Source organism: Dermacentor silvarum, chromosome 3, assembly GCF_013339745.2.
Source record: "Dermacentor silvarum isolate Dsil-2018 chromosome 3, BIME_Dsil_1.4, whole genome shotgun sequence".
Taxonomy (NCBI): domain Eukaryota; kingdom Metazoa; phylum Arthropoda; class Arachnida; order Ixodida; family Ixodidae; genus Dermacentor; species Dermacentor silvarum.
In genome coordinates, this window is record NC_051156.1 from 193,269,975 (window position 1) to 193,296,524 (window position 26,550).

Below are 26,550 nucleotides of genomic sequence, written 5' to 3' on the forward strand. Positions count from 1 at the left end.
GCGTGGAGCCATAATCATTGCCGTCAGTTAAGTTTCACGAACAAACGGTAATCCGCATTACACGGCATCCGCAACATTACGCATGCGCGACCATCATGCCAGCTGGGAAGCAGCATTGCATGTAGTTTTCGCGAAACGCCAATCGGCCCTGTTTCGTCATGTGTCTTCAATGGGGGTGGACGAATTATAATTTTTTTCATCGCGCCGAATTTTCGAGAGAAAGAAAATGTGGCTTGGAATACTGAGTCAAACACCGAGTATGTCTTTAAACTTTAAATGAAAAATCATTTCAGTGAGAACACAGTGACGCTCACTATTCGCGTAGCTCGCGCAGCTCGCGTAAATTTTCGAGAGAAATCTGCAGGCCATCTAGGAGTGAAGAGAGAGAGAGAGAGAGAAACATTTATTTAGACCATCGAGATCGTTGATCTTGTGGACGAGCGGGTGGTGTCCTCCCGATAAAAATAACTGCTCTACACGTTATCTTCGACACCGGTGCCTCTCAGTATTGGCTCAGTATCTACTTAAATATGCATTAACAACACACGTTTCAGGCTGTCTCGAACTTTTGTCTGGTTGCCTGTTTGTTCGTTTCGCGCCAGGCACCCATATTCTTGCCTTGCATTCTTACAACACCAAGAACGACCACTCTCATCCTGTAATATTCGGCGACAGACGAATATCCGAACAATTTCGTACATCAAAATTTCTCCGATCGAATACGACTTGAATTTCAGCAGGGGCAGTTCGATTCGCATTTGAAACTTCGAATATTTGCACGACCCAAGTCTTCCTGAACACACCCAGTAACTTAAAATGGTCCCAGTAAAAAAAAAGAAAAAGAAAATGACCGTAATTTGATAAGAGACCTGAGCGCAAGGGTCTCTGTGGGGAGAACCGGCAAGGCCAATCCTCGTACACCTGCCAAGTTCATGATCGAGGCATCGTTGAAACAAAACGCGTACCACTAAACTCAAGATTTCAAGCATATGGCGCCCGCTGATCCCATTAAGACCTGGTGTGGTTTGAAACTTGACAGTAAAGGAATACCCATCACCACACCGAGAGATCGTCCACTTCTGGTGCAATGCACCACGGACCCTGCACTGCTTTGCTTGGAGAAATGTTCGTGGATGCGACAAAAGGTCAACCATAACACACATCGCAGTCACTGAAAGACTACTTTTCTCCAGGTTGCTGCTAACACCACTGCGTGCAGAATGGGAAGAAGGCGTATACCACAGTAAACTCACTGCAACAGGTCGTCCGTTACCGGGCAGCTATAGCAAGCGACTGGCAGCTTACTAGCGATTGCATGCAATGAAGTAAGCTACCATTTCCTTCTTTACATAAGACTTCCAGGTTCCAAGCACACTTGTGAGGGCAAGATAAGACAGTCGCGATGATTTACCATCGTACTTCACCATTGGCCCATCGTTTGGTGTAGCTTAGTCTACGATAGATTATCTTCTATTACTCATGGGCATTCTCGGGGTACTAAGAACCTCACGGGGGTACACGATACTGCCAGGTTACCACAGGGGTCACAACTTTCGGTCAGTCTAGGTCTATGTCGGTGATGTGCGCGATGTGCAGAACATATACTTAAGCTCCGATAGTTACGTGTTCTGCCTATCGCCTTAAACGTCCATGCGTTGCACACACGCACACACACACCAAACCGCAAGTGCCCGCGTGCCTAACAGGCAAGATAAGCTTAGGCGACTAAAGCACTTCCTTAGCACTTGTGCTATACAGTCCTGTGTATAGCGTGGCAGTTCAGAATGCGCCATTCCTCGCACAGATGGACACCATATAAGGACGGCGACGCCAGAACGCTGCGTCGGCATCTAGCTGCGGATGTGGTGTTCATAAATAAGTGAAGTCGCGGCACTCATGAGTCACGTGGTCCCCAAGTCACGAGTCCGCGCACAAAGCGGTGTTTTCCGTGGGGATGGGAAGCTCCCGGAGGGTGGACGGTGCTGGTACAAGCAAGCGGAGTCTCACCGGCGACCTCCCGTGAAGACGTGCTTCGCACTGGGCTTCCAGCACTTGCACGAACCGTTGACGAGGAACCAGTCGTAGTACATGCGGACGATGTAGCAGCCGACGTGGTCGTAGCCGTCGCACTTGTCCTTGGACGACGTCGCCGTCGTCGAAGACGACGACGACGACCGGGACCTCGCCGCAGCCCTGGGTCCCGCAGGAGAGCCGTCGCTGCGCCTCTTGGACTGCTGCTGCTGCTGCTGCAACCTCTGTTCCTGAGGTCGCTGTTTCTGCGCCGACTGCGCCTGCTGCTGGTCGGCGCCCACGCGACGGTGCAAGTACTGCTGGAACGCGTGGAAGTCGCCGACCGAAGGCGGCGGCGGCTGCTGCTGCTGCAGCAAGGGCGCCGGGTGTGGGTGAGGATAGTACGGCGACGGCGGCTGCGCGGCAGCTGGATGCGGCGCTCGGCGGCGCTGCGGAGAACTCGTGGGAAACACGGCGTGCGGGTAGAAGATCTCGGCCACCAGCAGGCTCACCCAGCGCGGGGACTCGTGGCAGAGGCCCCCGTCGACGAAGTCGCACCTGCTCGACCTGCGGGGCACGAGGATGTGTATGGTTACACTCGCATGGTCGTTAGCATTTGTTAGGGCTAACCACTTATCTACGGGGCCCAGCAGGGAGAAGAAGTAAGGTAAAAGAGAGAGAGAGAAGAAACGAACTTGGTGGCGCCAGTTATCATCCCGTTCCAAATAATTATCGGGCTTGCATTTTCTGCCTCTTTATTGAACGCAATAGTAATCCGCAACGTTTATATATCCCGGAATACCCTCACTATATATATTTTTTTTTCATCATTCATCATTAGTACAGAAGGAGGTCCCGGAGTTACAAGAACTGTCAGGGGGACCTCCTATTAGTAATTTAACAATGCAGTAATTAATACATTATGACAACGTAACAGCAACAGACATCAGCATACACGAAGTTAGTGAAGCAAATAATCAAATACAAGAAAGAGGCTTACAATAATTGAAGTTCAAAATACAAGCAAATGAAATACATACAGTGTATGAATAAATAAATATATAGTAATTGACACGTTAAGGAAACATAGGTTAATGTAACAGATAATTAGAAACAAATATATGCTCACAATACGCAAAGTGCAAGTGTTATGATACGCAGGAACGTAAAAATTGACAGAAATTAAAAGAAAGAAGGAAGTAGCATGCCTGAAACTGTCACCGGGAGTAGTGCGACGAATGCGGGCTATTCAGATAGGACGAATGGGGGCAGAAGCACAGAAAGGCAAAATAGAAACAAAGCAAGGAAAAGGGGGAAAAAGAGAAAAAAAAGATGCCATGTCACGAATAAGAAAATTAGTTTCAAAGGGGTTGCTCATCAAATCATTTCGTCCAACCAACACTCGACTATAGATGAGAATCTCCAGCGCACATCAGAACGTTCTGGGCCTGGAGGCCTGAGCCTACCAGAAGCCCGGGCTGGGGCCTTATAGTTCCTACAGAACTGATAAACGTTATTGCTTCCTCCTCTTCTTCAGAATTAGGTCGAGCATGATACGGATATGACTCAAGTCATAGCACTTTGCTGAACATCTACGTAATGGATAGTCGATAAGTATGAGCCAGGCGACTAGGTATAATGCTTATAGGGGGGAAAAAAGAAACAAAGGAAGTAAGTCACTCACATGCACTTGGTCTGCTGCACGGTCTGGGTGAGGTACCCTTCGTGCGGTATCTGTACCACGTACTTCCAGACGCCCTGGTAGTTGCGCGCGAACGTGGGCGTAACGTACTCCTCGAGCGAGGGACACGGCGTTGGCGGCAGACCCTCGACGTCGTTCTCAAGGCTGGACTGCTGCGCCGAGTCGGACGGCTTGGACTTCTTGCGCGTGCTGCTGTACACGTTGGCCAGCAGCTTGATGGGCGAGCTGTCACTGGTCATCAGGTCCAGGACGGTCACCAGAGGACTGGACGCGGAAGATACCGTGCCAGTAGCGCCCGTGAGCGCTGAAAGTACTTGCGTCAGCGGCGACCTGCGAACGCGAACCATGTTTATCAGTCGCATACAGTGCCTGTACTATGCATCGTGCAATCTAATCGAAGGCGTGCACCGCTAGGAAATACGACCCGCTTCGTTTGCGTTCTGTGGTACGCAAAATCCCGTCAGAAACCAATACGAGCGTTTAAAGCAATTCTTGTCTGACCTGTTGACTATGGGCGGCGCAGGGGTCGTCGCCGCGGCGTCCGGACTGATGGCGTTGATGATGTCCGCCGCGTACGTGAGCATGTTGAGCAGGTTGCTCTGGGTGCCGCTTCCGCTTCCGCCGGAAGAGGACGACGATCCGGAAGTGGTGGAACCAGACGACGACGACGAAGAGCCAGGCGCGCCCGCCTGTACCTTGTCCGTGATGGTGGGCGTACGGGCGGTCAGCATCTGCAGTATCGTCTGCAACACGGCCGTCGATACCCTGGCCGTTGATAGGGCCGAATAGAGCGTGCACAGCCTGCGAATAAGATTTTCGAGTGACGCACTCATTCGAATCTAAGCCAGTACATGCATGTTCGTGAATACAGGAACAGACGAGCAGGAAGTAGCACGAAAACAAAGACGAAAAACGAGCGATATCGTCTTGCGCGTTTTCGTACTATTTCTTCGTGCTCATCTTTTCCTATTCATGAATACGTACCAACTCGCTCAGCAACTTATTTTGCCAATACATTTACGATGGCAATAGTAGGTCGAAACTGAGTTTGTTGTGTTCCGTCGTCCTCTCCGCTACGCCGACGACAACCGTCGTCATCGTCGAGTCATCGCCCATATTAGGTAGGTCGTGGTTATGAGGCCACCTCAACCACGCCATATGGCGAAGAAAAATAAGTCGCGAAGTATATATTCATTTATACGCAACACTATTTAGTTTTCGCGTCAAAGAATAAAAAAAATCACCAGCCCTTCCCCTGTCGAGAAAATGGGGGTAAGCGAAGCTTGGTCATGTCTGCATCTCAAAATTACCTTTTATTACCTCCTAACTTGCTGTCTTTAAGTAAATCATACTTTCTTTTTAAAACTTTAGTCCCTCTAAAATGCATCTATCTCTCTCTTTCTCTTTGTCTTGCTCTCTCTCTTCCCCTCTCTCTCTTTCTCTTTCTCTCTTTTTCCTATCTAACTTTCCCTCTCTCCTTATTCCTTTCTTTCTTTCTTTCTCTCTTTCTTTCTCTTTCTCTCTTTCTTCCTATCTAACTTTCCCTCTCACCTTATTCCTTTCTTTTTTTCTCTCGCTGTTCATCTCTTTCTCTCTCTCTTTCTCGCTTTCTTTTTGTCCCTAGCATGTGCCATTGAGCTTGGACCCTTTCTGCACTATCGCCAGGATCGGCCAACTTTTCAGTGTGACACCGCCACCACCGCCGGCACTTGTGAGCCTATACAGCTTGCTTTAAAAAAAACGGCAGATCCCACGCCCTGTGGGAATCGATGTTATGCGAAGCAGTGAGTGGGGAGCCTACCCAGTTAACGAAACGACAATGAGAGCGCCAACACGTAGGCGGCTCTTTCATGACCTACATGTCATGACATTCATCTCATGAACCCTCAGGAGTCCCTTTAGCTACACCTTAGAGGCCTTAAGGCGAAAGCCTTAGTCGTGCTCATGACTATGACTTCGACCATCAACCTTTAGCCTTTTCCTTCACTTAGTACTACATCCGAACTCATTGCATTGGTTTTTGAGTGTTAATTTCTTTTTGCTGAGTCATGCTCATGACTATGACTTCTACCAGCATGCTTTAGTGTTTCTTTCGCTTAGTACCCAGGTCCGAACCCATTTTAGCGGTTTTTAGTGTTAATCTTTTTTTGCTTAGTCATCGTCATTTTTGCTGAGTCATGCTCATGACTATGACTTTTGTCAGCATCCTTTATTGTTTCCTTCAATTAGTACCCACGTCAGAACCCGTTCAGTGGCTTTTGAGTGTTAATCTTCTTTCGCTGAGTCATTGTCATTTATGCTGAGTCATGCTCATGACTATGATTTCTACCAGCATCCTTTAGTGTTTCCTTCACTAAGTGCCCACGTCCGAACCAATTTCAGTGGTTTTTGAGTATTCATCTTTTTCGCTGAACCATTGTAATGACCTACATGTCACGCATGTCATGACATTTATGTCATGGCCTATCATTTATGTTCGTCATACACTCCTGTCATATATACTATGCCAATTTCGGTACATACCAAGTTAACGAAACGACCATGAGAGCACCAAGATATAGGCGGCTGTTTCATGAACTACATGACACACACGCATGTCATGACATTCATCTCATGACGTACCATTTATGTTCGTCATATACTCTTGTCATAGTATGCCAATTTTGCTATATACCAAGTTAACGAAACGACCATGAGAGCACAAAGACGTAGGCGGTTAGATAGATAGATAGATAGATAGACAGATAGATAGATAGATAGATAGATAGATAGATAGATAGATAGATAGATAGATAGATAGATAGATAGATAGATAGATAGATAGATAGATAGATAGATAGATAGATAGATAGATAGGATAGATAGATGATAGATAGATAGATAGATATTGTGAAAGTAGTAAATATTCGCCAAGAAAGAGTTCGCATTTAAAAAATTGTCACAGTTTCACCCGAAAGAGAGCTATACGGAGTAAGGATAGTAGTTTTATCAGCTGTATAAACTTGGACATGCAGCAGCACCAGCAACGCGCAGAACTGATGTCGACGCCGTCGGCGTTTTGCCCGCGTTCGCACTGAACGCGCGTGGAGTTGGTAACTTTTGCCGGTGCCTCTGGGGGCGGTTCGGAGGTTTTCGACGAGATTAGAATGGGACACTCGTCGAGCAGCGTCGGAAGTCTTTACCACCTTCTCGCCTAGCAACGTTTTTTAACACGAAAGTGTTTTATGCCGGGGTCCACCAAGACTTCACTGACGTATTTCCGTCACGGAAATACGTCACACGAACATACACGAACATAATACAAAGAAAGAAACCAGAAGAAAAAGTTCCACAAACATGCAAAATTTGGAAATCGAACCCACGACCTCTCGGTCCGCGACGATAGATCGCCGAGCGTTTAACCCATTGCGCCACAAACGCATTTGCAGAGAGCTACACAGACGCGCCTTATATATCTAACACTCCTCCGTGTACCCGCGCTCTTGCTCGGGGCGGTGCCGCCGCCTACGAGCAGAAAAGAGAAGTACTGCATTATGACACTAACGCGCACCGACAGTGAACGCTTCGGTGGTCTCAGCACTACGACGCCTCGATGCCAGCATTCGAAGGGACGCTGGCATCAAGAAGCACTACCAACGCGTTCTCGCAGAAGCACTACTAGGTGGCGTTCACCGTACTCAGCACAGCGGAGCGTGGCCTCCGCAATTAGCTCTGAAAATGTTTCTGAAGTTGATCGCGGAGGCTGCAATTACGACGCGCTGTACGCGCTGATTTGACTCGGTGACGATTCAGTTACGTGCTTTGTCTTGCGCGTTGTATTAGTGTGTCAGTTACGTGCTTCGTCTTTCGCGTTGTGCTAGCGTGTGCAGCGTAGTGCAGCTTCCATATGCACGATGGTTGCTCATGGTCATCGACGTTGGTAGTCGTGATGGAGGAGACGTGCCACCAGGCGTCAGCGTGGGTGCATCAACGCCTAAGGGCGCTTTAGCCACAAAACACCAATAGACATTATATATCAATGTGCAATAAACATTACACTACTTCTGTGAAGACACGTTTCACTTTCGTGTTCTATACCGATTCCTATATAAGAGGGATCAACCACATTTTTTATATAAATAGGCATTTTGTGCCGCAGCTAAACGACGCTTCCCCTCCCTCCCCCCCGTCCCCCCACGGCTTTTCGCGCGACGGAAGAAGTCGCGTTTGCTATATATATATATATATACGCTGATTGTAAAGGAGGAAAGAGAGGCTTAATTCTGCAGCCCTTCAGGGAGCACGGCGCAGAACGCGCGTTTGCTCTCTGCCGTGCGTTCGCTCCCCGTGAAAGCGCGCGTCCCTCGCGCCCTTTCACTCGCACATACAGCATACAGCGCGCGGCGACTAGGGAACCTACATGCAACGCCGTTTTAGGGTGGTGACAGCCTTTGTGAGGGTACTTGCCGCCGCCAGCTAAATTGTGGGTTAAATTTGGGGCACAAAATGGCGAAAGACCAGTCGACAGACCACATTTCCCGCAACCCTTGGTGACGTGAAAGTAATTAACTTCTTTTAATAAAGTTAAGCTTCAGCAGCCAGAGACAAACGGCGCGTCTGAGCGCCGTACACGGCACGTCTACGTTTTAGTTAAACAGACTAGTAAGGACAGTCATTATTACAACACACTTCGAAAAGCACCCTTTATATATTATGTACAGCTGGAAGGCAACGACAATGCTTAAGGCAGTTCACATTCTCGGCGTGAGATAATCCTACGACGAGCACTCCATCGTGCCTTATAACTTGCTGCTTTATATGTGTCGCACGAAGTGCAATAAAAAGTAAGTTTGATGTGTTAAAATAAAAGGAAAAGGCAACTATAGTATATTAAAGATGTATGCAGGTTTCTTGTGCACATTGTCGAAAAACTAAATTAAAGAAATTGAATAGATCGCGTGCCAACATGAGTACATCAGAGCGTGACAAAAAAAAGGCAGGAAGACTGGGGACCAAAATGGCTGCCCACCAAATTTGGCGGTAAAAAGCGGTCAAAATGTTGGTGTTGTCACCACCCTAAAACGGCGTTGCATGTAGGCTCCCTAGCGGCGACGAGTTCACGGCGACGCCGACGGCAGTAATCCGCTTCGGAGTGTCCATATAATTGCTATCGCAATGATAAACCAATGTCAGTTAACTTAATTTCACTTAATTGTTTTTCGATGCTCGCGGCAGCTAACGGACCGCATCAATACTAGCATGACGTGATTCCTGTTGCCAGGTTTCGCTGTTGAATTTCTTTCTCTATGTTAAAACTGAGAGACCACGTGCTGACCTGGTCAGTGGGCACGTTAGGAGGATAATCACGTACTTTCAATTGCTGTGGAGCCGATTTCCAAAGCAACACTGCTTAGAAGCCATAACAAGGAACCCCCTCACCTGCTCTAAGTATTATTCTCTATTTCGATCAACGTTTCCTTTAACGCTTGGACAATTGTTAAGGTCAAGTATAGCATTCATAACAAGCTCAATACTAAGCATGTTTCTTTTTACTTAATCATGACTGCGTTCTTTTTGGAGACAACATATGCAAAATAGTAGGATAATACTGTGAACAGTGTTTTGTTTCTGAAAAGACAATTTTTATTTTTCAATTTCCTTTCCCTACTGGTTATCCTAGGGAGCCTACATGCAAGGCTTGCATGTAGGCTCCCTAGGTTATCCCCAAAGAGTTTTTTTTTTTTAACCTCCTTGGTTATCCCTCGAAACCGGCGGCATACTCATTACACGAGAATCATCGCTCTTGCTATCTTGCATGTCACACTGTCAACAGTGTAATGGTGTTTAATTAAAGGTGATAAGCAGCAGATAAACAGCAGCCTAGCAGCAGCGAACAGCCCGAGCTCTCTTGCAATCCCAGCACGGATCGTCGTCGTCGCCTTCGAGCTGGTATCGGAAACACGAGGCGCGTCTGCTTCATTACATTGGCCCTAGGTGTGAAACGGAGCCGTCCCGGCAACTCAAGGAGCAGACAAGATGATGCGGTCGTAATAAGGCTTCAGCCGGTTAACATGCACTGTCTCGTGACCTCGACAACGAAGGTACGGCACTGGTGATACGGGTTCCACGATATAGTTCACAGGGGAGGAGTCGTCGATGATCCAGTACGGACCGCGGTACCGCCAAGGAGGTTTGCTACCGCGCAAGCAGTTTAGAAGAAAGGCCGGGGATGTGAGGCGGTATCCATAGCCAAACAAGGGGAACCGGCAGGGAAGGCGGATGTGGCCTGATGACTGTCCCGTCTTGTCTTCTGACGCCCCTGATCATCGCTGGTGAACGAACGAGTCAGCTGGTGGCAATCTTCAGCGTATCGGGCGACTTCTGAAATAGCTGTGCACTCGGAGGCTTCAGGTCGGTAGGGCAGGGTAGTATCCAGATGACAGTAGTTTCAGGCTTATTGCATATCATGCAGTTAACAGACCTCGGAACACGGAAGCCGAGGGCTCACGTTCATACAAGAGAAAAAAAATGCAGCTCCACTAACGTGAAACCTGGGGACAGACAGACAGACAGACAAAGAACTTTTATTCAGGTCCTGAGGAACTGCGTTGGGACGCCCCCTTTCAGGGGAAGTCGGTAGCAGTCGCGGGCCGCTCCCACGCAGGGACCGGAAGACCGTGGCCCTCCGCCCTCTCGCAGGCCCTCTGGACAGCCCGAAGTTGAATCGAGAGGTCGCCGCTTTTAAGGGCTTCCTCCCAATCCTCTTCGTTGATGAACTCTGGGTCGCGTAACGCAGCAGTGATGCACCGCTAATGGGCTCATACTGCCTTAAACATTGACTCATAACTTCGTAAACGCGGCCTCCCCATTACGACGAATGAAGAGAAGTGAAATTCTACGCTGGAATGATGAGCGGCAATGCAGCCAGCTGTGGAAGACGACGACGACGACGACGACGACGAAGACAATTACGACAGGAGACGCCGGCAGCCAGGGCGCATAAGATGCTTCGCACCTAAAATAAACTGTTGTCCACCGAAACTGATATTGCAACTCATGCCCCTGCGTCGGTGCACGATTGGGAATTGAACGACATTCAATTTGTCTTACGTTCAAGAAAAAGTCCTTCTTTTTAATACTCAGAAATATTTTAAACATTTTACACACCTTTCGATTTCCCAGCATCGCCATATGTTCGAGGCCGGCTTATTGACCCTTTTCGCGGCGCTCCCGTGGACGCTGCCATGTTTGCTCACGTGGTGACGCGTCCATTGCTTGCCTCAGCCGCCTCCGTTGCCTCCGCGTTTACAATGCAAGCGCGTGACGCCGGCGCGGCGCAGCAAACCACTGTTTCGACGCGTATCGTAAACGGTGACTGCGTGCACGACACGAAGCTTTGACCACAGGACATGTAAGTGCTTTCAGAGCTCATTACGCCTTGTCCAAACGGCGTGAGCAGCGTATACGGTGCTTGTACTAAAAGCGGGGCCAGAGATGTATTCCAAGCCGTCCAAACTTTCCGCTTATGAATTAAATCGGGATCAGTGTGCTCTGCGTTCTTTATTTGGCAAAAATTTTGAACCAGCGACTTGTCATATTTCTGACTTAGTAAAGTTCCTCGGTGCGGCCACTATCTAATTGTTTATTTTCAGCGTAATCACTCGCGGGTGTGCTCTGCTGCGATAAATTTGTTCTTGCCGGGCACAAAGCTTGGAATTTAAATGTTCTGTACTTTACAGTAGCTCGTAGCAAAGACATATTATCGCCAGTCCCTCGCTTACTCTGTGGACCGTCACGAAACATTCAGCTTCCAACATTCGTGTCTTGTCGGTGTGTAGTCGCCGTCACTCATGCTTCGGCACATTGATTCAAGTGTGCGCCTATTCACTCACACGTTGGCAATAGGGGCGTAAGTTTTCGTGCGAGTAAGGGTGGATGTGTGTAGATAGCGTGCGGGAAACTTACTATGCCAGTAAGTGGCACTACTTCATTTTGTAACGAGCGGTACTCACTCCCAAGTGCTTACGTTCCGGAGTTGAAGTCCTTTCTTTGGAGGTTAGCTATACAGCGCAGGCGGATGAATTATATTTTTTTATCCTTGAGGAAAGCCGTGCATCGCGAAGGGCGGCAACACAGGCAGTCCTTATGTAACAGCGGCGACACAGGTTCATTCCATTCATTAATATGTGAATCACTATTTTTGCAGCGAACTACCGCACACGTCTTCCCTTTATCGTTACACATTTTGCAGTATGTTTGGGCACAGTGCATTAGCGCACACCCAGTTGCATTTTCGCCAGCTGATCGCACAGTAGCAGGGTAGAAGCAGTAATGGTTTCGTATTCGTGCGCATTCGCTGAGGCAACGTATGGCGTGCGGCCGAAAGCGCCATCTCGTTCCTGTAGAGCAAACTGCTCCGCGAAAAGGGTCAATAGAGACTCGAGTAAATGCGGTATATACCTGTAGATTCAGCTCTGCTGGTGCTCGGCCGCTGGATAAAAAAAAAAAGGGTTGCTGGTGCGTAGCGATGTGCATGCGCTCGAACAGCAGGTAGATACAGGAGACTGGAAATAACACAGCGCCAATATTCAGGAAGTATTGGTTCTGAAAAGTGCCACACATACGGTCCTTATGAAGAGCGCAGTGCCGGGACGACAAAAGAGGACAAACGATGCGCTTCGTTCGTCCTCATTCTTAATCTCGTCCATGCGCTGTTCCTCGCGTTCAAGCGTGAACCAACCATCACAAACCTGTCACTTGTGCACACGTGATTTCGAGGCAAGAAAGACTGATATTTTACATACGATGCAAGCGCAGTGTCTTCCCCATGCGAGCGAGCTTTCAACATGGAGTGTTTCCTTAAAGGACCAAGATGGCCGGGAATACAGCGCGACCTCAGCATGCAAGCCTTTCTCCGAGATTCTTGATTTGATGGTCGCTTAGTGATGCCTTTCGCTGTCATCCTCAGAGTGCTCAGGGTGCACACATGACGTCTGAGCACATGGTATCGCAGTGCGAGCGCTTGTGTTTTTCGCACTGCTGGTTCAAAGCCGTGCGAAGTCAACAAGCACGAACCTATTACCCTCTGTAAGCAAAGGGAATGCTTGGCCACCCGTATTCTTTTGCGGGAGTAACTGTCTCTCGTACTTTACTCCATTTACGAAAGTCCTCCAATATGCCTCGCACCACCCCCGATGGAGTTGAGTTCACTCCTGATCGGCCATATACGTAGACTCGTGCGAACTATATTCATCATGTGTACCTCGAACGTCTGATTGGTTACACACACCTCCACTCAGACAACGGCGCCGATCTCTTTAGTTCGCGGCTGGTGACGTCGGTGGCGAAGGCCTGACGTCACTTTCTGGAGCCACGCTGCTGTTGGTCACAAAATATCTTACGGTACCTGACAAATTTCGTGGCAAAGCCCTTCTTTTGACGGTGTACATTAGAACGCCCGACATTTAATAATCTCGATTTAGAGTGGTTTCAAAAACCTTTTCACGGCAGTCAGGGCCAGAAATATGGTACTCACGTTCCACTTCCGTGCTGACATAGCTGCCTAAACGTTGTGTTGACGTTGCGCGCTAGGTCTTGCACGGTCGACTCGTACGACCTTTGACCCCGCGCTTCGCGTTCCGTGTCTTGAAGCCACTGATGCGGGATGTCAGTCATTTGGGTGAAGTTAGAAGCTGCCAGTGACCTTCGACCACGCCTCCTGCGTCGTTCAAGAAATGGTGCACCAATATGAATATACGATCGGCAGACCTTCAAGAGCAAACGCTCGTGCAGCGGACTGCATCAAACACAAAAATCGTATCTTGCGCCGTGTGCGTGTGTTTTCTGTTTGTTTTAACAGCTTTACTAACGTTAGTTGGGACATTCAGTTTACATGAAGACCTCTGAAGTCTTTAGTGACACCGAGAACTTGACAACTGATAGGTAAGCCTCTTATATTCGTCTGATAATTACATGATAATTTGCTTAAGAGCTTGCTTACCTGCGGTACACAAGAACATCTTGCCGGACCTGTAAATGCAGTCAATGTGTCCCTGCCAATGTGTCCTGTTAATGCGTCCTGTTAATGTGTCCTTGCGTGGTTATATGGTTACGTATTTTTGTTGTGTCGTGGAGCGGAATAAGGGCGGAAAGAAACCATCTGTCCAGAACAAACGCTCACGTTTCTTCTTTCGCGGGGGACTGTGGCGCCAACTTACCTGTGGTAGTAGTCGAACACGTGTCCAGGTGGCACGGCGAACAGGTTGCCCGCGAATCCCGGCGGTGGCCTCCCAGCGAACCTGGCCACCTTGGGCAGGTTTGGGTCCTTGCGAAGTAGCGGCAGCGTGCCCGACAGGAACGCCAGGGTCTTCTTCTTGATGACCTCACTGTCGGGGCGAGAGAAGGAAGTCAGTACACCAGCGATGTGTACACGCAACTCGTGGCCGAAGCTTCGTAAGTGGAGCTATGTACAGTGCGAGCACGTCCGGTTTGGCCGCACTACATGCGAAAGATGCTCGCGCTACTGCGACAGTTTTGCTACTGTTTTCTTTTGATTCTCGCTTTTTTAAAGCCAAGCTTCCTTATCCTACTTTTGCGGGTTTAGCGTGGCCGCCTGGCTGTTGGGTCGATCGCTATCTCGCCGTATACATTTGTGTCCATGTACATACAGGGTGTAGAAGCCCGCGAATACGCGAAAGAGTACACGAAAGCAGCGCGCGAATACACGCAAAATTGCCGCGCGACTGATCGCTCGAGGCACTTTGCGTGTATTCGCGGGCTTCTTTCACGCTCGAAAAAAACACCTCTATGTAGCACGTATTGAGCAACAGAAAGCTGTATCGGGAGTTTCTCATGTTGTTCTCCAATTTTCTCGTTGACACTTTTCATCTAATTATAATTCTCCAGAAGTTGATTAATCAATAAAGACTGTAATTATCTAATTAGGTGGAATGCAAAAAAATAATCTGAGTATCGCCAAGCGACGGCCAACAACATTACCTTGGCTCTGTCCAGCTACATGAGATTTGCATATTTTTTTTTAAATATTGGTGCGTGATAGTTGGTGCACCCGGTATAACCCTTGTATACTGGCCAAGTATGCGCGCTCTCTTCTGCGTAACAAGAAAAATAACTTCCTACATAAAAACTGTACATTTAACATCGGTTCGCAGGCATATCTCTAAAGTACACCGATTTGTTATTGGAGTGGTGAATTATATTTCACGGATTCTTTGATTTACTTAACTTTTCTCTCTTTTTTTTCATTTTGTCTTTCGGGTTTTGCCATTGGGAATGTGCCCGTTCTTGGACAGTCCTCCCGAATGGGGGATTGTCCCACTGTGACGCAAGAGGTGCACAGTCCCCGAATGTTGCTTGCCGCCTGCCGTGCTTTTCTGTGCACGTGCCTATCATTGTTCCCTCAACATGCATCCTACATCGCCCTCGTCCTTGTCACATCGCTGCGTGTACTACGTCACAAACTATCTGTCTGCCTGGATTGTACTTTGCGCTTCTGCATATAGCTTATGTGCATCAGGGGCATCAACATTCAGCGCATCAACATAAAAAAATTGCATGACAATATTGTTGTGACCTTTGCGGTGGTTAAACATAGACATTCCGTAAGAGTACACGTTGGATAGGGTTAAAGTAAACATATAATTGTACGCATCGCCGATAGCTGTAAAGAATTTATTTACCGCTTAACGCAGCCTTTCATTCACATATACAGGGTGTTTCATTTTAGCTGCACCAAATTTTTAAAAATTGCCTGTGGCAGATAGCACAATTATAATCCTTGATCTAAACTACTCGATGAGGTGGCCATTACTTCCACGAGAAATCAAAACGCCTAATTGAGTAATTAGCATAATTACGCTAGTTAACTTTTTAATTAATGATTTTACGGCACATCTTTCAATCTACGAATTATAGCCGCTGAGTTCGCAAGGCGTATCCGCTTGGAACGAATTCTCAGGACTGAACCAGTTTCGAGATATTAATTTTTAACGTGTCCTACGAAATGTATGGGCGTTCCAGTTAACTTTTTGAGGAAAACGCTGTTTTATGCATTGAAGCACAAAGTTAACAGGAACGTCCATGCATTTCGCCGGACACTTTGAAAATTAATATCTCGAAACTGGTTCAGTCCTGAGAATTCGTTCCAAGTGGATACGCCTTGCGAACTCAGCGGCTATAATTCATAGATTGAAAGATGTGCCGTAAAATAATTATTTAAAAATTTAAGTAGCGTATTTGTGTTAATTATTCAATTAGGCGCTTTGATTTCTCGAGGAAGTAATGACCGCCTCATCGAGTAGTTTAGGTCAAGGATTGTTTGTGCTATCTGCCACAGGCAATTTTTTAAAATTTGGTGCAGCTAAAATGAAACACCCTGTAGATTACGACATGCGCTTTGGATCTGCAGATATTTTTTCTTTCAATTTCAATTTTCCATGCAAGATCAATCAAAGAAACCCGAAGCGAAACTATCGCAGTGGGGCGATAATCCCCTCGAACGGCGGCCAAACCGGATGTGCGCACACATGTCACTATTAATGACTGGATGAGAGTTTTAGAATAGGGGCCCCAAAGAAATAGCGTTGACGCCACTGCGCATGCGCGAGACGCGAACTGCGTTTGGGTTTTGCGTTGGGAACGCTACTTCACTGATTTAGCGGGAGCTCCAAAAGCTGCCCCAAAAGCTCTGCGTCAACAAACATGGCGGCACCCATCGAAGCGACGGCTCTAACCGAGCACCAAACTGGGCTCGATTCGTGGTAACGCGTGAAGTTCGTAAGCTAGGAGAAGTGACTGCGGTTATCGCTTTCTCTCAACTAACGTGTGTAATGAAGATTGATTCATTAGACGTTTCAAGTTTCAGTGGCAGCACTATTGAACATACTAAGTGTATAAGTCTACTCACAATGGGTACGGTTCTCCCTGTGGTCTCTGGCCCATGGGGTTGAGCGGGATGAACCCTTTGTTTAGATCTCCGCAGAGGGTGTCTCGCGGCGAGAAGCGACCGTACACCACACGCTCGGGACAGTGAACGTTCGCCCGGTGGTAGGGCGGCTTGCGCACCCGCGGAGGGCGGTCCTGGGGCCGCCGGGCCTTCTGGAAGGCGTAGTAGCCCCGAGGGTGTCCCGTCGTCACCTCCCGGCCCTCGCCGTCCGGAGAAGACCTGACCGAAGACGTCGAGGTGGACGAGGCACCGCCGGCAGTACCGCCAGGTTGAGCGCAGAGCGCCACGATTCCGGAGGCGAGGGCGGCGACGAGCGGTAGCCAGCGACGACTGCGTGCCAGCATCTGCGAACGAGAGAGATGGGAGAAAAATTGACAGTCACTTTAGCATACGCCAAAGAGGGTGAAGGCGAAAGCCTGCGCCGCTCAAGAGACATTCATTAGCTTACTTGACATTCTCATTCGAATTCGTTGTTACTTCTTATTACTTGTCTTTTTCCGACCAAAGGTCGTGGGTTCGAGTGCCCTAGTTGACGCTACCTTAATTAACTGCGCCCTTATTCGCCTTAGCACCAAAGCTCGTGGGTTCAACTCACACCAAAGGTAGAGGGTGCGACTCGCACAAAACGTGGTGGGTTCGACTGCCTTAATTAACTCTATATTAATTAACTCTGTCTTACTTATCACCGCCTTAACACCAAAGGTCGTGGGTGCCTGAATTACTTTTTTTTGGCAGGATGAACGGCATCGGAGCCAGCTGTGAAAGAAGACAACGACGAACGCGCGAGCTGTGGAACGAGCGCGTCCCTGCGCGAGGCGAGCTCACGTGACTTTCTGTACCGCGCACGCCGCGTTTTCAAGGCCACCGTCTGATGAGGCATTTATGGCTTTCGCCTTAAAATTGTTGCAGAAATCCTCGACTATAACTGTCAGTGTAAGCGAATTTAGCCGAACGTTTCAAGGAAGTTATTCACTTTATCAAAGGAATAATGCGCTTTGACGGCGTCTAGTGTAGGCGGAAACCACGTGCGTCTCAAAGAGCTACGACAGTTGGCTTTCGACAAAGAACACGGCACGCTTTTAAAACTCTGTTGCGCGCGAGCGGACGCGCCTTTTGCGTCGACGCCTTTCTAATCGGCGGTGAAAGTCCGACCACTGACCACGAAAACGGAAGACGAGAGAGCCGAAGAAGTCAATTCGCTTTAACAAAGTTATTGCGTCACAGGCGATTGCGTCCAGTAACATTGCGATATGCACTCTGTGCTATGTACAGTGGAATCTCGCTTATACGATTCTGCATAATACGTTTTTTTATTGCGGTAGCAATTATATGGACACTCAAAGCGGATTTCTGCCGTCGGCGTCGCCATTGCCATCGCCGTCGCCGTGAGGTTCCGTATGACGTCAACGGCGATGAAATCGTCGCCACGCGCTGCTGTATGTGCGAGTGAAAGAGCGCGAGGGACACGCGCTTTCACGGGGAGCGAACGCACGGCGGAGAGCAAACGCGCGTTCTGCGCCGTGCTCCCTGAAGGGCTGCAGAATTAAGCGTCTCTTTCCTCCTTTACAATCACCATATGTAGAGAGCAAACGCGACTTCTTCCGTCGCGCAAAAGGCCGTGGGGGGACGGGAGGGAGGGAGGGGAGGCCACGTTTAGCTGCGGCACCAAATGCGCATTTACATAAAAACGTTGGGAGGCGAGAAGGTGGGTAAGATTTCCGACGCTGCTCGACGAGTGTCCCATTCTGATCTCGTCGAAAACCTCCGAGTTGCCCCCAGAGGCACCGGCAACAGTCACCAACGCCGCGCGCGTTCGGTGCGAACGCGGGCAAAACGCCGACGGCCTCGACAACAGTTCTGCGCGTTGCTGGTGCTGCTGCATGTCCAAGTTTATACAGCTGATAAAACGACTATCCTTACTCCGTATAGCTCCCTACTAATTTGCTATATCGCAATTGATGATTCGCCTTTCGGGTGAAACTTCGACATTTCTTGGGATAATACGTTCTTTTTTTTTGTTCTTTTCCCGGCTAATGTCTTATAGGAGCAATGCATATCGGATAATACGATTTTCGGGTGATACGCTTTATTTTCCGGTTCCCGTGAAGACCGTATCAACGAGATTCCACACGGTCAGCCATATGCGCGTCCCGTCCACTGTATATTTCCACAACAATGGCGAAACAGTATACAATAAAAAAAAATACATGAGCGACCGCCGTGCGATCCACTAGCTGTATATTCAAAACAACGGCCCCGAACCAACTGCATCATAGAAGGGAGATATTATTACGATATCATCAAGAGATGCTCAAGAGACGAGCCGTCACGAGAACGACGATGAAGTGTGTCTGTGCTCTTGGCGCGAGCGAGCGTGTCGGCCTGTCCGTCTGGCTGCAGTGTAAATAGCCTGTAAATAGCCTCTTTCGTTCTGTGTCTTTCCACACGTAACATTCTGGTGGAGGTTAGCGATCCCCGTCCTGGCCACGGAACTCCGAAGTGGTCGCTATATCGAGCTTATCACCATGCCTCCCGGTGACGAGACCGCCTCTATATATATAACGGCTTCGGCTCGTCCGACTGCTCCAATCGTCACAAGTGCCCAACATCGCGACCCTGGTGTGTTCTCTGGCCTGGAGGGACAGGACGTTGACGAATGGATCAAACTTTATGAACACGCCAGTGCTAGTAACAGGTGGGACCCGACGATTATGCTCGCCAATGTCATCTTTTTATCTCGGCGGCACTCCACGCGTGTGGCACCAAACGCATGACGACGAGATAACCAGTTGGGACAGTTTCAAAGAAAAGCTGCGGTAACTGTTCGGCGACCCCATTGGGCGCAAGGTTGCCTCGATAAAGGCTCTTGCGTCTCGTGTTCAGACATCTACACTGCCGTACGTTTCATACATCCTCGACGTCTTGGCTTTATGCCGCAAAGCTGACGATACTATGTCTGAAGCAGATAAAGTGGCACATGTGCTAAAAGGCATCGCCAACGACGCTTTCAACTTGATCGTTTACGTGCTCCTAAGCTGACCGATGTGCAATTATGAACTGCATATTAGATGCATTTAAATATGCCAGTAAATAAGCCACCTAAATATTCTTAAGAAGATTTCCTTTTTAACACGACAGGCGTTGAGGACCCCGTGTCGCAGAAAATCCGGTGTTGTGTCAGCGTCGGCGGTGTTGTCCATGAGTGACAATTTCCGTATGTATTATGGCATATATATGTATAAGCCACGCCTTGCTATATGCCATGCGATATATGCGGGTTATATTGCCACACCATTCTATAACTATAACTAATTTCAAGTTGTTCATGCCTAGTCCTACATTCTTGACAAAATCAATCCTCGGTATTTAGAGAATGACAGCCCACAAACAAATGTCATGAAACAAACCACCGACAGCGCATGCCTTTTATGTTAAATCTTCTCAGACTTAAATGTTAAGAGTGCGAAACAATAACACAAACCTGAAAATTATGCAATTTCTTTGGTGAGGCTGTGCACGACCTCCGGGATCGGCCCACGCAAGAAGCCACGTTTCTACTAGAAAGCTTGCCTTCGTGCATAGCGTTCACCGCCAGCGTTTCCCAGTAAACATTACGGTTACATAAGCTGCAGTTGCCGGGAAGCGTGATAAACAGTCAGGGACCTTTGTATGCTATCGCGTTCCACTCTTAAATCCGAAGCTTTTTTTTTATGACCACTTTACTTAAATTTTATATTTCTAGGGCATTTAGAAATAGAACATTCGATATTTCATTAGATATTCGGATGTCGTTTTTTCTGGCGTATTTGTATTCGATTCTATTCCGAAATTTCACACTTTGATTAACGCAGCAATTAAAAAGAAAGTGGAACGAACATTAAGTTTGCAACTCTAACTCATATGGAGACATCAAAGCGGAAGAAATTATTGATAGGTCATCGAACGCTCTGAAACATGCCACTAAATTTGATAGCAGGAAACTCTCGCGGACACTGTACCAGTCCCACGTGTTCTGCAAACATATATCATTGAGCAATTTAGATGCCGTTACAGATGTTGTGTACAGAACTGTGATATCTGTTTTCGCTGCAGTGGCACGTATTCGCATACATTGTACTTAATTTTATTTCGATATTGTCTTTCTTCATTTCAATGATATCACATTTTGGCACTTTTTGTACAACGAAGTCATATGCAGCTTTAAATAAAAGCACCTCTCCCTGCTGTCCATACAATTCAGTTTTCTCAGCTTATCACTACCACAAATTTCATTCAAATATACGATTTAGTGCATCGGCTGAGCGGCTGATCCTCATTGTTGACCGACATAGAGCCAAATAGGCTCTGGCATCAAATCGTGCTTGCTGCCTCATTGAACCTTCAAAGCTTCTCAACATAATTTGCATGAATTTTTGAAATACTTGTAATCAAATTTGTAAAAATAACTATTCCGATAAATTTTCTTAAAGAACTTTATTCCCGGCTTATTCATTTTATCCAAACCGTGCTCATTAGCTTAAAAAAATAAGCAAGTGTTACATGTTTGTAAAGCGTTAAGGCGAAAGCCTGATTGCACTATTGGCACACGTTTTGTGACGATTACGATACGTTTATGAAGAAATGTGGCACTGTGTGCCAAGTGTGCAATCAAGCTTTCGCCTTCACGTTTTGCAAACGTGTAACACTTGCTTAACTTTAAGGCGAAAGCCTTTGATGGCTCATACTGGCGGCGGCCGACCGTCCGTCCGTCCGTGCCCTGGAACGGTGCCAGCTGTTGCTTCTCCCCCTCACACTCTCTCAGCAATCACGTGATGGCACAGCGGCGCATAGCAACAGTTGCGCCGCCACAGCTGTGGCCTCTCCTCCTTACGCTCTCTCTACGAATCACGTGATGGCACAGCGGCGCGCGCGGCAACGCTCCTTCGTCAGACGTCTCGATGCAGCAGTCGAGTTAGTCGGATGGCTCCCAAGCGGCCCGGTGATGATTCCGCGGCAAGCGATTCGGAGAAGCGCCCCAAGAATGTGAATTCCCCGATACCAAACGCCAGAAGAAGAATGAGCGAATGCGCATGCGGCGTTAGTCAGTCGAACGGACACAGGCTTTCGCCGAACACACTTTGGAATTTACGAAGCGTCCTCCATTTTTTTTTAAGGGAAAGCTGCACTGGCCGCATTCTCACTGTTTCGCTGTGGCCGGTGGCAGCACCGCGAGCTGAGCCGTTGCCTAGCAACCGCCGCAGCTGACAGCGTTTCTTTCTCTATGGTCTGACCACACCGCGGCGTCTTACCGGCATCTTGCACGCGTCTTTTGCCCGCTGAAGTGCTTCACTGGAGAGGGTCCGGAATGCCAAGCGCGCGAAGCTAGCGTCGGACACTGAGGAAGAGCTAGCCGTTCGACTCGCAAAACGCTTGAACTTGTCGGCTTATATTTCATACCTGGCTTATATCGATGAGTGTATACCTAAGTATAATAATTACAGATAAATCAAAGGCTAACCAAGTGAAACCAAGACTTAACCAGGCTAAACCAAGCTATCGCTTTGCATATCCAGGGTTGGCTGAGCTAAGCCGCAGCCAATTTTTACAGCGGAGCTCTATATGTCTACCCTACCATAGATTTTAGAGCGAAAGCTCTACTACGCCATGTCTCGCAAGGTCATTCATCGCGTCGCAATGACTTTGAGCAGCCGGAGCGCGAGCCACCTCCGCAAGTGTGGCAGGTGTGACGTCACGTCACGTGATCCGCTGCGGAGAGGCGTCGCAGCATCTAGCTCGGAGCCTCGCCGCTGCTGTACCAGTTACTAAGCGAGAGTTTAACGGTTGCTTCGCCGGCGCTTGGTCGCTCAATCTCGCCATGGATGGCGCACCGGCTGGGATGTCTGTGCATGTTCTTCAGCGCAAGCGACAGGCTGAATCCAATCATCTAGTAGATATAGCTAGACGGCAGGCTGCGAAATCTTAAGCAAAGGCAAAATTGGCTGCTGAAACACCGGAGCAAAGGGAGGCCAGATATGTACGTTATAGAGAACCTTACCAAGCGCAGAAGCGTGCATTAATGAAACACTGTATGCATAGTCTTTGCGAAACCAAGTCAAACAGACCTTTCGCTCGTGAGAGAGAGAGAGAAAATAAACTTTATGCAAAAGAGCACGCGAGCGTAGGTAGCTCCTCCGCTTTGCAGTGGGTGGTCGCCTTAGTCCAGGAGTCCAGTGGCCTTTAGCTGCCCTTCTCGCTCGGTTGACCAGGTTGAGCTGGTCCGTCGAATCGGAACTGGACAGCGCTGCCTCTCATTGCCGTGTGGTCGGGTGTGTTATGGGTGTGAGCTGTGGTGTGGCTGCGCAAGACCATACTATGTGGTAAGGCGTTGGACTAGATCGCAGTGTGGGCATTTATAGGAATACAGCGCAGGGTGTATGGCGTGGTAGAGACTCAAATGTGGATACATGTTTGTTTGGAGTTTTCGCCATATTACGGCTTCCTCTCGCGTCAGAGCATTGTGAGGCGGCGGTAGTGTTCTTCGTGAAAGGCGATAGTGTTGTAGGATGTGCGTGTAGGTTAATGGTACGGGCTCGGGGCGAAACTGCTCGGCGCGGCCCTCTCGCGGCTCCCGGTGTGCATGCACTCGGGCTCGGGCAATCAGCAGGCCTGTGCCTGCTGATTGCCGCGTAAGGACTCATGCTCCGGAGTCCACACGATTTGTATGTATGGTGTTAGCTGGTGCGCTCCACTTAGAATGCGATGTGCGGCCCTGGATATTTTGTCCCTGGAAAAGTTTCTGCATGCTGTCTGCGAGTCCGTCAGAACTATGATGCACTCCCAGTGCGGTCTCGTCGTGATGGCTAATTAACGCTATCGCTAGTTCCTCTGCCTCCGCAGCGCTCTCTCTGGAAACCGACGACGCATTTATTTCGGTCCCGTGATTGTCGACTACGCTGGTGACGAATGCGGTGCTTCTTGCGGTGCTGGCCGCGCCTACGTACAAGACATTGGGGTGGTTTTCGTACTTTCTCGCGAGCGCCTGCGCTCGGGCTTGTCGCCGTCCGATGTGCAAGTTTGGGTGCATGTTCCTGGGAATCGGTGACACGTGCATAGTTTCTTGAATTCGTGTTGGGATTTCTGTCAGTGCGCTTGTCTTCCGTGCGGATTATCCGAGACGTTCCAAGACGCAGCGCCCCGCCATTGTGCGTAATAGCAATTCCTTCTGGCTTACCAGGTGGGCCTCTATGATTTCCCGTGCGTTGTTGCACACCCCTGTCTACTCGAGGCGAAAAGTAGCCGTTCCGGGTGGTTGTCAGAGCGCTGGCTTATGCACCTTGCGTATCAGCCGGTCGAGTACCTCCACTTCCACGATACTGAAATTTAAATATGGTGCCGAGTACGCAGTGCGGCTCACAATCAGAGCCTGCACTAGTCGGATCAGGTCCTCTTCATTGAGTCCCCTCTTGCTGCTGGTAATTCGTTGCATCATGCGCAAGATCTGCGTGGTCGAACGTTGTAGCTTCTGTATGGCGTATCCTCCGCCCCCGTCTTTTTGTAAGTGTAAGCCAAGGATACGAAGTCTGTCCACCTTGGTGATTTCCCTATAGGAGCTATCCGCAGGTGGATGGTTGGTTCCGGGGCTGTTGATCGTCCTTGTGAGCGCTTCTCGATTATGAGGAGCTCCGACTTCTCCGGCGCGGATTGCAGTCTGCATGTCTCCGCGTATCTTGCTATGACGTCTACTGCCTCCTGTAATGTCTCTTGTTGTTCTCCTATGGAGCATCCTACCGTCCATATCGTGATGTCACCTGCATACAAGGCATGTCTGATCCCCGGTATTTTCTCGAGTTGGGCTGGGAGTTTCATCATGGCCACGTTGAAAAGTGTCGGTGACAGCACTGCTTCTTGTGGCGTTCTTCTGTTAGGTGTGTCTACTCGCTGTGACCTCACATTTCTCAGCCCTATTGTGGCTGTACGATCTGTGAGAAAAGCCCTCACGTAGCTGTACGTTCGTCGGCCGCAATTCGTGTCACTGAGATTGGCTAGTACGGCTTCGTGCCCCACGTTGTCAAAGGTCCCCTTTAGGACTATTGCGAGAATTGCTTTTAGGCAGCACGGCGTTGCTGTATCCAGTACTTTCTCTTTGAGCTGCAGAAGCACGTCTTGCGTTGACAAGTTGGGCCGAAAACCAAACATCGTGTTCGGCATCAGTTGACGTTCTTCGAGATGCGTCTGTAGCCTGTCTAAGATAACATGTTCCATCAATTTACCGAGGCAAGACGTAAGCGAAATGGGTCTTAGGTTCTCCAGGCAGGGCGTTTTTCCCGGCTTTGGTATCAGCTTAATCTCCGCATGCTTTAATTCTGGGGTTAAGGTCCCTCTGCTCCAGTGTGCATTGAAGAGTTCCAGTATTGCCTGCATGGTTGCATCGTCCAGGTTACGTAGCAAATTGTTGGTGATTCCATCCTTGCCCGGGGTGGTGTTTCGAGTGAGTCTTGCGATCGCTCGTCTTCAGCTCGGAGCGTGTTATGTCCCGGTCGTGCTCGCTGTTTTCCAGTCCGGCGTAGCCAGCCGCTAGCTGTGCACCAAGTATCGGCTGGCCAATGTATATACTTTGAAGGGCACACAATTAATAGCTGATTGTCTGTGCCTCCGAAGTTGTGTAGTACTCGGCTCATCGTGTGCTTGCTTTCTCTCTTGCTCTGGGTTGGATCTAGTGGATGTCTGAGTATGGCCCACGTCTTCGCAGTTGCTCTGCGTAGCGCTCTGCCTCGTCCATTAGCTTCGCGATGCGAATTTTTAGCTCACGATAACTAGGTTTACAAGAGTTCAACCTCAGCCAATTTTTTTCAATTTCCGCGCCTCAAAACTCCCGCGCCCTCTGTGAGGAGGCAAAGTAAACCAGTAAGGCATTTGCTGACACCTGGCGTAGAAAGAGGAAAGCTAAGAGACCACTCAATACATAGAGTTTCATACAATAATTACCAGAGGAACTCTGCCGCTAGTGCCTACGAGAGCTGCAATCGGGGCGATTCAGCCAGCATGGGAATTTTGGGAAGCACATGGATTTGCCTAAATTCGTCCTTCTGGCTTTAAACGTCTCTTCGACTTTGTAAATGCGTAATTTTCACCAAAATACTGTGTGTCTGTGTGTGAAAACTTGTAACAGCGAAGGCTGTTTAAGCTATCCGTAAAACCGTGCTCGTCGATCGAAAAAACATCGCTGAGCGATGAGTCACCTGGGTTGCCTAGCAACCACCTCGCGGAGCGGCGTGTGCTTCGCCTCCTCTCCGTGCCGTCCACATGTTGCCTTGACATGGGACGTTAAGGAGAGGTAAGGAGAACAAGTGCGCGGCGCGCGCTATGCTCGAGGGAGAGAAAGAGAAAATGAGAGAAAGAGAGAGAGAAGGAATTTGTAGCAGCACCAACGTGGCAACGCGCAGAGCTGCTGCCGACGCCGTCCGTGTTTCCCCGTTTCCCTGCGTTCGAGCCGAACGCGCGTGGTGTCCGTGACTGCAGCAGGCGCCTCTGGCGGCGACTCGGCAGGTTTCGACCAGCCATTTTTTTTAGTAATCTCGTTATCGGTTAATAAATTATCTCTAAATTTCCCGGCCTGGTGGTCGACGGCTCGGTTGTAACAGTAACAGGCTAGCAAGTCCTCGTGCCAATTCATGAATAACCTCATTGAGGTTAACCCGGGTCTCGTCCACTTCTCCCATATGCGCAGGAAACCACTGGATTCCAGTTCTCATAGTCATAATGTTATCTATAAGTTTAGCTGCAACCCCGGCCTTTATCAAAACCCTTTATAGCAGCTTTAGAATCGCTGTAAATAAAAGTCCATTTATTGTTCCTAATGGCTAGAGCAATTGCCACTTGCTCCGCCACCATGGAATGCTTAGTAAAGACAGCGATG

At 48.8% G+C, this 26,550-nt stretch overlaps 1 protein-coding gene across 1 annotated transcript; it reads right to left on the reverse strand.

Moving 5' to 3' along the window:
- Positions 1-402: 402 nt before the first annotated feature.
- LOC119445109 (uncharacterized) lies at positions 403-24,120 on the reverse strand. The gene is made up of 7 exons (XM_037709432.2): positions 24,049-24,120; positions 16,617-16,999; positions 13,909-14,076; positions 13,227-13,409; positions 4,214-4,513; positions 3,695-4,042; positions 403-2,577 (listed from the first exon to the last, which is right to left on the reverse strand). Exons 1-7 carry the CDS (start codon positions 24,118-24,120, stop codon positions 2,004-2,006), a joined length of 2,028 nt encoding a protein of 675 aa, XP_037565360.1. The 3' UTR covers positions 403-2,003.
- Between the last annotated feature and the right edge of the window lie 2,430 nt (positions 24,121-26,550).